The sequence below is a fragment of the Lepidochelys olivacea genome (genome assembly GCF_965140295.1).
Source record: "Lepidochelys olivacea isolate rLepOli2 genome assembly, chromosome: 22".
NCBI lineage: Eukaryota > Metazoa > Chordata > Testudines > Cheloniidae > Lepidochelys > Lepidochelys olivacea.
Genome location: NC_140432.1, coordinates 9,262,022 through 9,274,548, shown reverse-complemented (window position 1 = coordinate 9,274,548; position 12,527 = coordinate 9,262,022). Strand labels below are relative to the sequence as shown.

Genomic DNA, 12,527 nt, shown 5'->3' with positions numbered 1-12,527 from the left:
GTAGTTGAGTCTCAGGGCTAATCCCAACACCGATATGGATGCGGTGCATGGTTTTAGCCAAGTCACTTCATCTTTGCATGAATATTTCAATTTCCCTTTCTTATCTCTTTAACAGCAATATTGCGAGGCATTACTACTAAAATTTTGTATAGAGCTCTGAAAAAAAAATAAGGTGTTATTGATTCCCCCAGAAAACAAACAGTCTGAGTATGCACCCCAGTACAAGCAGGAGAACCATGGTCCACCCGTTTCCCAACCTGCACAAACACAAAACACTGTCAGGGAAAGAAAACACATGAACTTTAAAAGTAAATAAAGGTGATTGTTTCCGTGATGTGCACGCCTATCCACTAGGAACCTGACTCTCAACCCCCACCTAAGCATAAAGTCAATCAGAAGGTGGTACACCATTGATTACTACCACCTTGGGCACCCCTGGAACCAGGAACCCAGAGCTGGAAGTCTGTATTATCTGTTATCCATCAGTTCCCTGAGCCATCCGTTGCCCCGTGTAAGGCAAGTTTATGTCAGAAACGTATTGAGGAAGGATTTATTATTCTCCAATAAAAAGTAAAATTCCTAGGAAATAGTGACTTTTCCCATGTCCAGTGCTGGCATCAAGGCCAAAGAAGGCTTTCAACTGTGCCAGTATCTGCAGAGAGCTTTTCAGACCAGCCCACACCCCCATCTCTCATGCTATTCCTGGAACACACTGGCTACATTACCTTCTTCATCAGAGGATAAAGTGGTGTCTCCACATTCCTCCTTCACCTCCCTCAGAACCTTCAGGTAGCGCTGATGTGTCCGTCTATCCCGTTCTTCTGGGCCACATGGAGGGGATGGATATTTTTTTTTAAGGGTCAGATCAGGGCCACCTTTCCTAGCCAGTTCCAGCAGGTGCTGTAGTAAAGAGACAGACATCTACAACAGAGGGAAGACTCTAGGATGCAGAGTCCAGCTTTGAGGGGAATGAGTAACTTATACCCACCTACAGGTCAATTTAATTAGTTAAAAAAATTATAACATATACCATCATTACATGGTTGCTGGTATTACTTACCCAGTTCTTTATAAGCTAACTAACAGCATTCTAGTATGTAGTATGTAGGGAATCCCAAAAAGTATGCCAGTACTTAATAAAGGGGAAGTCTAATAACTGACGGTATTCCTGCATCCCTTTCCATTCTCATCATCCCTTATTCTCATTCTATATGATCCATTTTGTCAAGTACGGGCTTGTCATTGTTCGGAAGAGCACCTGAAGAAGTTTGCACCCCATGAAGTTTAGCACTTCAAAAGAAGAAAGTTGTTTAACCCTTAGGATAACAAAGAGGAGGTATTTGATCCACATGCAAACCCCAGCTCCCAGCTCCCATTCCCATCCCCAGTGTAAGGGCTCCCATCCCGCTCAACAGGTAGAACAGTTCAGTCCCCCTGACTATCTAACCTTAGCCAAAAGCCACCATCATGGCATCGAGCCCAGTAATTATATGCCTCCAGCCTACATTGCTGTTGTGACATCTCTTCTCTCCGATTCCTGGCCTGAGAGACAGGCAAGATGCTTCAGGAGCACAGACTGAGCGATCTTCCCAGTAGAGGAGGGTAGGAGTGGCCCTTCCACAAGTCCAGACCTGTTCTACCTACCAGCAGCCAGAAACTCTCCCTACTCCTGACCTCAGTACCTCCACTGCACTGTCTAGTTTCACTCAAACTGCAGCTTCCAAGGACTGCTTCTTCAAGAGACAGTGAAGTTTAATTGGTGTCTGTAAAATGCTTTGAGATCCTCAGATTAAAGATCCAGGAGTCATGTCCTTAATTAAGGACTGCCTAAGAAAGGTGAGACTATTGACTGACAGCAGAAGTGGCGACGTTGGTACAAATAAATGGTTTATGGAAGATAGTTCCTCTTTCCTTATCTACCAAGAGACTCAAGTTCGGGTTCTGGGTTTCCCCTGCTAAAGGGTATGGCATCAGTAACATCCAAGCGGATAAGCTTAGGTTTTTATGACCACTTACAAAAGAAACGGGACACTGAACTCAATCTCAGCAGGAGAAAAACTGTCCAATTAGCCTTCAAAACAACACATGCAACCAGCTTTAATACAAGGCGAAAGATTTATACAGTCTGAAGAGAAACTATCTAATGTTTAATACAGTAGTATTTTTTCATGACTATTAACAACTGGATGAAAACATTGTTATATTAAAAATAACCTCAAACAATACTTCACTGCACTCCCGGTCAGATACATTTAGAAGCCAAGATGCCAATGCCTTAACGAAAATGGAATGCAGACTAATGGTTAGAGAAAAATAGTTGGAGTCAGTACTAGCGGTTTGCTATCACAGGTGACAAGAAGTCAGCATTGGGAACGGACTAGCCCAGGGAGTCCGAACTCTCTGGTTCTATTCCCAACATTGACACTGAACAACATGATGCTGGGGGAAGTCACTTGACCCTCACTTCGCCAGCCCCTAAAATGACAATATTTATTTTGCTGGGATGGAAGGGGGTGAGGGAGAAAGGCTGAGAGCTAAATATAATTGGTCTCTATATTTGGCCTTGGTGCAACTGCTGCTGGAATACTAGGTCCAGTTCTGGGGCCCATAATCCAAGAAGGAGGTAGATAAATTGGAGAAGGTTCAGAGAAGAGTCAAGAGAACAATTAAAGGATGAGAAAACATCTCTCTAGTGACAGACTCAAAGCTCAATCTATTCAGTTTAACAAAGGGAAGGTTAAAGGGTGACTTGATTACACTCTATACATATCTGCATGGGGAACAAATATTTAAAAATGGGCTCTTCAGTCTAACAGGGAAGGCTGGAGGTTGAACCTAAACCAGTTCAGACTGGGGGAAACAAGCTGAAAATGTATACCAGTGGGTAACTACCTTGTCATAAATACAAAGGGAAGGGTAACCACCTTTCTGTATACAGTGCTATAAAATCCCTCCTGGCCAGAGGCAACATCCTGTTACCTGTAAAGGATTAAGAAGCTCAGCTAACCAGGCTGGCACCTGACCCAAAGGACCAATAAGGGGACAAGATACTTTCAAATCTTGGGGAAAGGCTTTTGTTTGTGCTCTTTGTTTACTTGGTTGTTCTCTCTTGGGACAGAGAGGCCAGACAGAAATCCATGTTCTCCAACCCATCCTATTCCAAGTCTCCCATATTACAACCAGTATAGGTAAGACAGGCAAGGCGGATTAGTTTATATTTTGTTTTATGTGAATTTTCCCTGTGTTAAGAGGGAGGTTTATTCCTGTTTTCTGTAAATTTAACGTTTTACCTAGATGGGGATCCTCTGTGTTTTGAATCTGAATACCCTGTAAAGTGTTTTCCATCCTGATTTTACAGAGATTATTTTTACCTCCCCCCCCCACTTTTTTTTTTTTAAATAAAATCCTTCTTTTAAGAACGTGACTGATTTTTCCATTGTTCCAAGATCCAGGGGTTTGGATCTTTGATGATTTTGTAACCAATTGGTTAGGATATTATTCTCAAGCCTCCTGAGGAAAGGGGGTGTGTAGGGCTTGGGGGGATATTTTGGGGCAAGACGTCTCCAAGTGGTCTCTTTCCCTGTTTCGTTTGAAATGCTTGGTGGTGGCAGCATACGGTTCAAGGACAAGGCAAAATTTGTACCTTGGGGAAGTTTTTAACCTAAGCTGATAAGAATAAGCCTAGGGGATCTTTCCTGAGGGTCCCCACATCTGTACCCTAGAGTTCAGAGTGGGGAAGGAACCCTGACATACCCCTTGAAGAATCTACCAAGGGTCATGCTGCATCACTGGCAATTTTAAAATCAAGACTGGATGTTTTCCAAAAGCTCTGCCCTAGGTATTATTTTGGGGATAGTTCTATGGCCTGTGTTTTACAGGAGATCAGACTAGATGATCACAATGGTCCCTTCTGACCGTGGAATCTATACATTATTTATAGAACCATGAGGTTCTCATGGGGGAAGGAAAAAAAAAAGTGGGAGGGTGCTGCATAGAAGAGTAAGGCGTCTGTGCAGGTTCAGGGCAAGATAGATACTTGTCAAATATCTGCGTGAGCATCCAGAATCCTTTCAGCAACTTTACATTTAGGGACCAACCAAGCCTCAAATCAAAACAACGGCAGTATTTAATAAAACATTCCAGTAGGGAATAGTGGCTACATGAACACCACCAAATCCTTCAACAGACAAAAACTTAAACCATGTTTTTCATGTAACGCATCAAGTAACTCACTGCCCCTAGCAAGAACTTACATTGCGGGAAGCAAGGATCTGCTTCAGCAGTCGGCAGAAGTACTGCTGCTGGGAGTTCAGGTAGCGTTTGTACTGGGACTTGAAACAGAGCTGTCGGTATTTCACAACTTCAGGATTAAAGTGCCCATCTGTAGAAAAGAATAAAAAAAACTGTTTTGACTTCCCTTAGCTACAAGCTGAAAGGAAACCTTTTTTAAAAGTTTTCAGTTTATTTTCTCTACATAAATAATCCAGATGCTACAGCAGCCACGACCTGTTGAAAAATCAAGTATAATATCAAAGAGATTACATTTCTCAGAGGTGTGACAAGATCTGGAGCTTTGCTGTTCTAGGTCAGATGACCAAGAGCTCTTGTCACATTACAGTGGCCTCTGAGAAATAAGTCTGGAGGTCTCAGCAGACAAGTGTACACATCACAAAAAAGGCACTAGTTGATGCCTTGTTGACAGTCTCAGCAAACAGGTCTGTGTTGTACCAAGCCCATGAATAAACAGAGCTCCAGTCTCCTTCTCGATCTACCTGGCACCTTTCATCAGATATACATTCAATAAAAAAAAAATTAAAAGCAGAATGAGCTGACACTGACCTCGGAAGAGTTTCTGGGCAATGTGCAGTGGGTTTCCAAAGCGGAAGTTCTCTCCGCTGAACAGGGCTGGGATGAGCTTGTTCTGGTGCTCAGTGTTGTTTTCCGGGAAATGGGGCAAGAACTTTTTTAGGTGGTCTCGCTGTGAGTCTGTCAGCACCTCCTGCCAAGTAGACAGGCTGACAACTTCAAAAAAGATCTCAGGCTGAAGGAGACAAAGACAAGAATGAAGCAAAATACCTTTCAGTATCTTGAACAAATCTTTATCCCTCAAGGGTTTCCAGAGTTAAATATAAGTCACAAGACACTGTGTGGTGCAGACTTTGGAAAGCGGTAGTGTAAAACACTGAAAGGCGAACGTATTAAAGGATTCCAGTCATGAGGACCCATAACAGATGGAGAGAGAGAGATCAGGAGGTATAAAAGTAACAGAAAGATGTTTTAATATTAGATCTGAGAAGACAGTGAGAGTCACTACGTTTACTAGATAAAGAACAGACTAGGAAAAAAGGGTGCTTTTAAAATAGATTTGGCTAACATGACTTGAAACACCACTCAGCACCTTTAAAATCATGTTTAGCTAGCTATGTTGTAATCTAGGAGGGAGCCCAGGCTACAAGAAAACAAGCTGTCAACCACTAGCTGTTAAAATGTCTCTATACAGGTGTCAGGGGAAGGGGGAGTTCCATTTGTGTTAAACTAACCAGACTGAGTCAAGCTGATTTCAAAACCCACCTTTTTCAGCAGGGCCTGGGACACTTGGGGATGTTACCCCTCTTTTTCCCCACCTCACAACTGCTCTGACTTTCCTCTGTGGAACAGTGAGAATAATATCCACAACCTCCTTGCGAGGAGAGTAAGTAGTTACGTTTGACAAACACTCTGGAAATGGAAAGTGCTCTTATTATTACTTACATCCTCTAAGAGGTCCTCTGGCAGGCTAACTCTTGTTGTTCCCAGCATGCAGTCCTCCATGATCCGTGTGCCATTTCCCTCCCCGCATGGTCCCAGCTCCAATGGGTCTGTCAGCATGTGGTCCAGAGAATCCATTCTGCACTGTACTCTCAGTCCCTGAACAAAAGAAACTATCATCTACTGGCATAAACTTGCCAACAACAAAGTCCAAAATTCTCAGATACAACTGAAGGGGTCAGTTTTTTACAAGGTTTGATGAAGAAATTATTTTAACAGAATCCATTCAAGTTCCACAGAATTGTGTAACTGCCATGTGAATTTACTAAATAGTGAAATAGACAATGCAGATCCGATAGAGGTACTGGGACAATCACTCTTTCAGATGACATGCCAGCACACAAACATACACAGAGTATATATAAACACCACTAGGGAAACAGAAATGGACATTAGCTGATTAATAGCCATAGTTTTACATTTTTCTTACCTGTTCCACTTATAACACTAATAATTTACTTTTCACTATATATGCAACTTATATTTTGCCTGTCACTAAACTTTAATAATAAAGACTGGCTTGGTCAGCTTCACTTTGAGTCTTATGCACTACATCATTGCTGCAATATTTGGGATGAAACACTATTGAGGAATGTTTAAATCCACATAAAGAAAGTGTTTTTATATACAAACTAATTTGGAGGCCTAAACTTAAATCACTTTTACATTCAATTCACTCTTACAACATGGTTTATGGTTCATGCTCAGAAGCCTCACAACCCAAGACTCTGAAGAGGGTGAAACCTATAAGTAGAGTAATGCAAACTACAAGAAATAGAAAAACCCAAGACATGGGGATAAATGACAAGTGTAAAAAGAATGATGAAGTAAGAGCTACTGGAATTAGAGGGTGTTGCCTGCTGAGCAAACCAGACCTCAGGCTACAGGTCTGCAAAGATACTTCAAGGCTCTGACCAGATGCGAGACCTGTAAATATTTTCCCTTTATTTTCCATAGCAGCCTGAAGCTTTCTTACAAGCGAGTTAAACATTACTCTCATGCCTCCACTCTTGAGCTCTCTGCCACCATGCAAAATATGCCACAATAAGACGATGTAGACATGAAAGAATTCAAGCCGTTGCTTCTGTGGTTGTTACTTCAATACACCATCTACAAAGGGCCAACTACTCAGCAGCATCAGGCTTGTCCAAACAGCAAACGTTAAGCCATTCATTAGTTTGCCCTACATGTGAATCCCGATTCATGTTCAGCCACTGGAACACTGAACGTAATTAATTTTGAAATCTCATTTCTATTCCAAGCCATAGTGCAGTTTGATTCAATATATCACAGGGGATGAGTTCCTTTTCAGAACTAAATTGGTTCAGAGGAGGAATTACCTCTTGCCTGCAGAAAGCGTGGACACTCTAGCCAAGGATTAAGAACATTAGAGAAGCGGGATTAAAGTATGTGAACTGAAGTCATCTCAAATGTACCTGATCTGTGAATAAACAAGAGATTGAACTTTAATCAATAAGAGTAGAAAAATGGGAACACATTTACTTTTTTAAAATTAAAACCCAAGTTCTAGGACTTTTAGCTTCATAAATAATCTGGTTAAACCATGTGAATTCATCATAAATTGGAGAGAGACAGACAACTACACTGCCAATAAAGACAATTATAATCCAACATGGTCAACTAGCATTTCAATGGGGTTTACAAAATATACTCTATAAGCTTTGAGAGGTATGGGAAGTCATACTAGTTCTACTATACAGGGAGAAACTGAGGCACAGAGATTAAGTGACTTGCTTAAGAGCCAGTGGCAGTCAGGAATAAATCTCAGCAGTCCTTGCTCCCACTGCCCAAAAGACCGTTTACACAGCAAATTCAATGCCTGACCTACCATTCCCTATTAAAAATATTACAATCATGATACTCTACACTAGCTACTATAAGACACAGAAAGAAAAGGAGTACTTGTGGCACCTTAGAGACTAACCAGTTTATTTGAGCATGAGCTTTCGTGAGCTGATGAAGTGACCTGTAGCTCACGAAAGCTCATGCTCAAATAAATTGGTTAGTCTCTAAGGTGCCACAAGTACTCCTTTTCTTTTTGCGAATACAGACTAACACGGCTGTTACTCTGAAATAAGACACAGAGTTACTTAATTCTTCCAGTTCACCCTCATTTATTTTTAAAAGGGCTTTCCAAATTTATTTAGATCTTGCGGCCTATACCAGGCTCAAAGCACTTACAAAATATAACATCAACCATAGATAAAATGAAAACAAAACAAATGCTCAAACGCAAACCACAGAGACTATAACAACATACACCCACTAACAGGGGTGGGCAATCTACGGCCTGCTAGCCATTTTAAGCCGGCCCTCGAGCTCCCGCTGGGGAGTGGGGTCTGGGGCTTGCCTTGCTCCGGTGCTCCAGCCAGTGCAAAGGGTGTGGAGCCACTCCACACGGGAGCCGTGGCATGGCCTGGCTCCGGTGCTTCAGCAGGAGAGCAGGGTTGGGGGCCGCTCCATGCAGCTTCCGGAAGCTGCAGCATGGCCCCGCTCCGGCTCCTACATGCTCCAATGGTCCCCTCCGGCGCTCCAATGGGAGCTGCAGGGGTAGTGCCTGCGGACAGGGCAGCATGCAGAGCCACCTGGCTGCGCCTCCGAATAGGAGCCAGAGAAGGGACATACCGCTGCTTCCAGGAGCCACTTGAGAAAAGTGCCGCCCGCATCCCTGAGCCTTTCCCCAAGCCCCAACCCCCTTCCCTGATCCCCCTCCCGCCCTCCAAACCCCTTGATCCCAGCCTGGAGCACCCTCCTACACCCCAAACCCCTCATCCCAAGCCCCAACCCACATCCCACTCCCCAGCCTGGAGGCCCCTCCTGCACCCTAAACTCCTCATTTTTGGCCCCACCCCGGAGCCCTCACCCCCTCCGCATCCCAAAGCCAATTTTTGAGCCTTCATGGCCTGCTATACAATTTCTATTCCCAGATGTGGCCTTTGGGCCAAAAAGTTTGCCCACCCCAGTGCTAACATATCACATAACAAAACTAACTCCTCAAATGGCACTGATCATCACCCTCTAAGCATCCCTTCCAAAGAGCCCTGGGAAAGAAGGATGGACATAGATAGATCTGTTTGCAATGGCTAGGTATTTCTTCAGGGAGTGCTCATCCCCCAAAATAATTCAATGCTTTTTCTGCTAACAACAAAAGTGGATAACCAAAGTCAGCAGCAACACTACAAACAAACAAACAGTAAGTGCACAGGATGGAGGAAAAAATAGCCTGGCTGAGGACACATGTCCACTCCAGGGATCAGAAGCCGCTAGAAAGGAATATGGTTACCCGGGTCACAAACAGTGTCTTGGACAACGTTGCCAAGCACCCCCAACAAAAAGCCCCACTCTCTCCACGGATCCCCCCGCCCCCCAGGAACCCTCACACCATGCCAGTAGCTCATCCCTGGGAACCCAACCACCCTGCCCCATGGACCACCCAGCTCCCCCCCCGCAGGAGCCCCATGGGCCACCCAGCTCCCCCCCCCCCAGGAGCCCCATGGGCCACCCAGCTCCCTCCCCCCCCCCCAGGAGCCCCATGGGCCACCCAGCTCCCTCCCCCCCCCCCAGGAGCCCCATGGGCCACCCAGCTCCCTCCCCCCCCCCCCAGGAGCCCCATGGGCCACCCAGCTCCCTCCCCCCCCCCCCAGGAGCCCCATGGGCCACCCAGCTCCCTCCCCCCCCCCCCAGGAGCCCCATGGGCCACCCAGCTCCCTCCCCCCCCCCCAGGAGCCCCATGGGCCACCCAGCTCCCTCCCCCCCCCCCCAGGAGCCCCATGGGCCACCCAGCTCCCTCCCCCCCCCCCCAGGAGCCCCATGGGCCACCCAGCACCCTCCCCCCCCCCAGGAGCCCCATGGGCCACCCAGCACCCTCCCCCCCCCCCCCAGGAGCCCCATGGGCCACCCAGCACCCTCCCCCCCCCCCCAGGAGCCCCATGGGCCACCCAGCACCCTCCCCCCCCCCCCAGGAGCCCCATGGGCCACCCAGCACCCTCCCCCCCCCCAGGAGCCCCATGGGCCACCCAGCACCCTCCCCCCCCCCCAGGAGCCCCATGGGCCACCCAGCACCCTCCCCCCCCCCAGGAGCCCCATGGGCCACCCAGCACCCTCCCCCCCCCCCAGGGGGCCCATGGGCCACCCAGCACCCTCCCCCCCCCCCAGGGGGCCCATGGGCCACCCAGCACCCTCCCCCCCCCCCAGGGGGCCCATGGGCCACCCAGCACCCTCCCCCCCCCCCAGGGGGCCCATGGGCCACCCAGCACCCTCCCCCCCCCCAGGGGGCCCATGGGCCACCCAGCACCCTCCCCCCCCCCAGGGGGCCCATGGGCCACCCAGCACCCTCCCCCCCCCCAGGGGGCCCATGGGCCACCCAGCACCCTCCCCCCCCCCAGGGGGCCCATGGGCCACCCAGCACCCTCCCCCCCCCAGGGGGCCCATGGGCCACCCAGCTCCCTCCCCCCCCCCCAGGAGCCCCATGGGCCACCCAGCTCCCTCCCCCCCCCCCAGGAGCCCCATGGGCCACCCAGCACCCTCCCCCCCCCCAGGAGCCCCATGGGCCACCCAGCACCCTCCCCCCCCCCCCAGGAGGCCCATGGGCCACCCAGCACCCTCCCCCCCCCCAGGAGGCCCATGGGCCACCCAGCTCCCCCCCCCCCAGGGGGCCCATGGGCCACCCAGCTCCCCCCCCCCCCCAGGGGGCCCATGGACCCCCCAGGAAGCCCGCCCCAAGGAGCCCCATGGACCACCCAGCTCCCCCCCCAGGCTCCTGTCCCCCCGTTCCCCATCCCCAGGAGCCCCCCCTCACCTGTCCCGCGCAGCCGGCTCCAGGCCGCACGCGGCTCACCCAGCTCCCAAATTTCGGGAGGGGCGCAGCAGGCGGGGAGTTCGCGGAGGAGGGGGGGGGGGAGGAGAGGCGCGTGCGCGCGCACCCTCTCCCCAGAGCGCGAGCACGGTGCCCGGAAGGCGGAGCCCCCAGCTCAGCCTGGCGGACCCTTCTTACGCATGCGCGCCTGCCCTTCCCGGCGGCCTCAGCGTCGAGAGCCTGCGCGCCAGCCTGACATCACGCAGGCGTGATGTCACGTAGTGGGCGTGGCTCTGGGTGGGTGGGGTTAGCGCAGCGCCGGGGGGCGGTACCGGGAAAAATAGGGAGCAAGGTTTGTTGGGTGCCCCGGGGGGTGCGGCTGCGGGTGCCAAGGTGAGGGGGAGGGGCACTGGTGTGGGGGGGCGGACAGACGTGGGGGGAGGGGCACTGGTGTGGGGGGGCGGACAGACGTGGGGGAGGGGCACTGGTGTGGGGGGGCGGATAGACGTGGGGGGAGGGGCACTGGTGTGGGGGGGCGGACAGACGTGGGGGAGGGGCACTGGTGTGGGGGGCGGATAGACGTGGGGGGAGGGGCACTGGTGTGGGGGGGCGGACAGAAGACGTGGGGGGAGGGGCACTGGTGTGGAGGGGGGCGGACAGATGTGGGGGGAGGGGCACTGGTGTGGAGGGGGCGGACAGACGTGTGGGGGAGGGGCACTGGTGGGGGGGGCGGACAGACGTGGGGGGGAGGGGCACTGGTGTGGAGGGGGCGGACAGACGTGGGGGGGAGGGGCACTGGTGGGGGGCGGATAGACGTGGGGGGAGGGGCACTGGTGTGGAGGGGGGCGGATAGACGTGGGGGGAGGGGCACTGGTGTGGAGGGGCGGACAGACGTGGGGGGGAGGGGCACTGGTGGGGGGCGGATAGACGTGGGGGGAGGGGTACTGGTGTAGAGGGGGTGGATAGACGTGGGGGGGAGGGGCACTGCTGTGGAGGGGGGCGGATAGATGTGTGGGGAGAGGGGCATTGGTGTGGAGGGGGCAGATAGATATGTGTGTGGGGGGGTCTGATAGTGTCTGAGCTTTTCTCAGCATTCTCCTTGTAGGGGTGACCTTGCACCTGCTCGTTCCAAGGTCTCTAACCATGCTTGATGCGTTTCTCCAGCCAAAACTGGTTTATCACATGCTGTGGTTGAGCCGTCTGGACAGCTGCCAGACCAGGTTAAACCTGGCTTTAAAACCGCATATGAGGATCTTTAATGAGTGCAGCTCCTTTTGGGGAATCAGTTTGGCTGCAAATGCAAATAGAAAACAGTTATGTAGGTTGTCCCTCAATCTTCTCTTCTGGAATCCATTTCATTCCCTTTTCCCCACCCTTTAAGAACAGAGGAGTTGCCGCACTAGCTCAGATCCATTTAATCCAGTATCCTTTCTTTTATAATTAAGGCTATGATTTTGGCACTGGTATTATTATCAAACGTCACAGACGGGATGCCGACAATAAATAGTAAATCATGGATTTATTGAAGCCGAAGCCCGAGCCCTGCCACCCGGGGCTGAATTACTGGAATTTTCAAGAAATCACAGAGGTTTCATAAAATCACAGAATCCATGACAGATGTGTAGCCTTACTTACGATGTCTGTTGCCAAGTCTTTGGAGGAAGGAATTGTCTCTATAGTAGACAATTATGCAATAGCATGACCTTAGGGGAAGTTCTTTACTAGCTCCCATCATCAAAACACACAATCAGAGCACTTTTTACAGTGCGCATGTTTTCATTTTATTTCCCTTCCTCACTGCTCAGTCCTCTGAGTCCCCCAAGACCCTTCTTCTCCCCTGCTCCTCTTGTCCTCCTTGACCCTGGGTCTGCATTTCTTATGCAGCCAGCTCTGTTCCTCAAAT

At 50.0% G+C, this 12,527-nt stretch overlaps 1 protein-coding gene across 2 annotated transcripts in view; it reads right to left on the bottom strand.

The window, feature by feature from the left end:
• NFRKB (nuclear factor related to kappaB binding protein) overlaps positions 1-10,727 on the bottom strand; it is a 33,257-nt gene extending 22,530 nt beyond the window's left edge. For both annotated transcript variants that reach the window (XM_084611869.1, XM_084611870.1), the window contains exons 1-6: positions 10,628-10,727; positions 7,149-7,249; positions 5,752-5,907; positions 4,840-5,041; positions 4,254-4,381; positions 726-900 (exon numbers count right to left, since the gene is read on the bottom strand). In XM_084611869.1, coding sequence (XP_084467995.1) covers positions 726-900; positions 4,254-4,381; positions 4,840-5,041; positions 5,752-5,886 — 640 coding nt within the window. In that variant the 5' untranslated portion in view covers positions 5,887-5,907; positions 7,149-7,249; positions 10,628-10,727. The remainder of the gene's footprint in view (positions 1-725; positions 901-4,253; positions 4,382-4,839; positions 5,042-5,751; positions 5,908-7,148; positions 7,250-10,627) is intronic.
• Between the last annotated feature and the right edge of the window lie 1,800 nt (positions 10,728-12,527).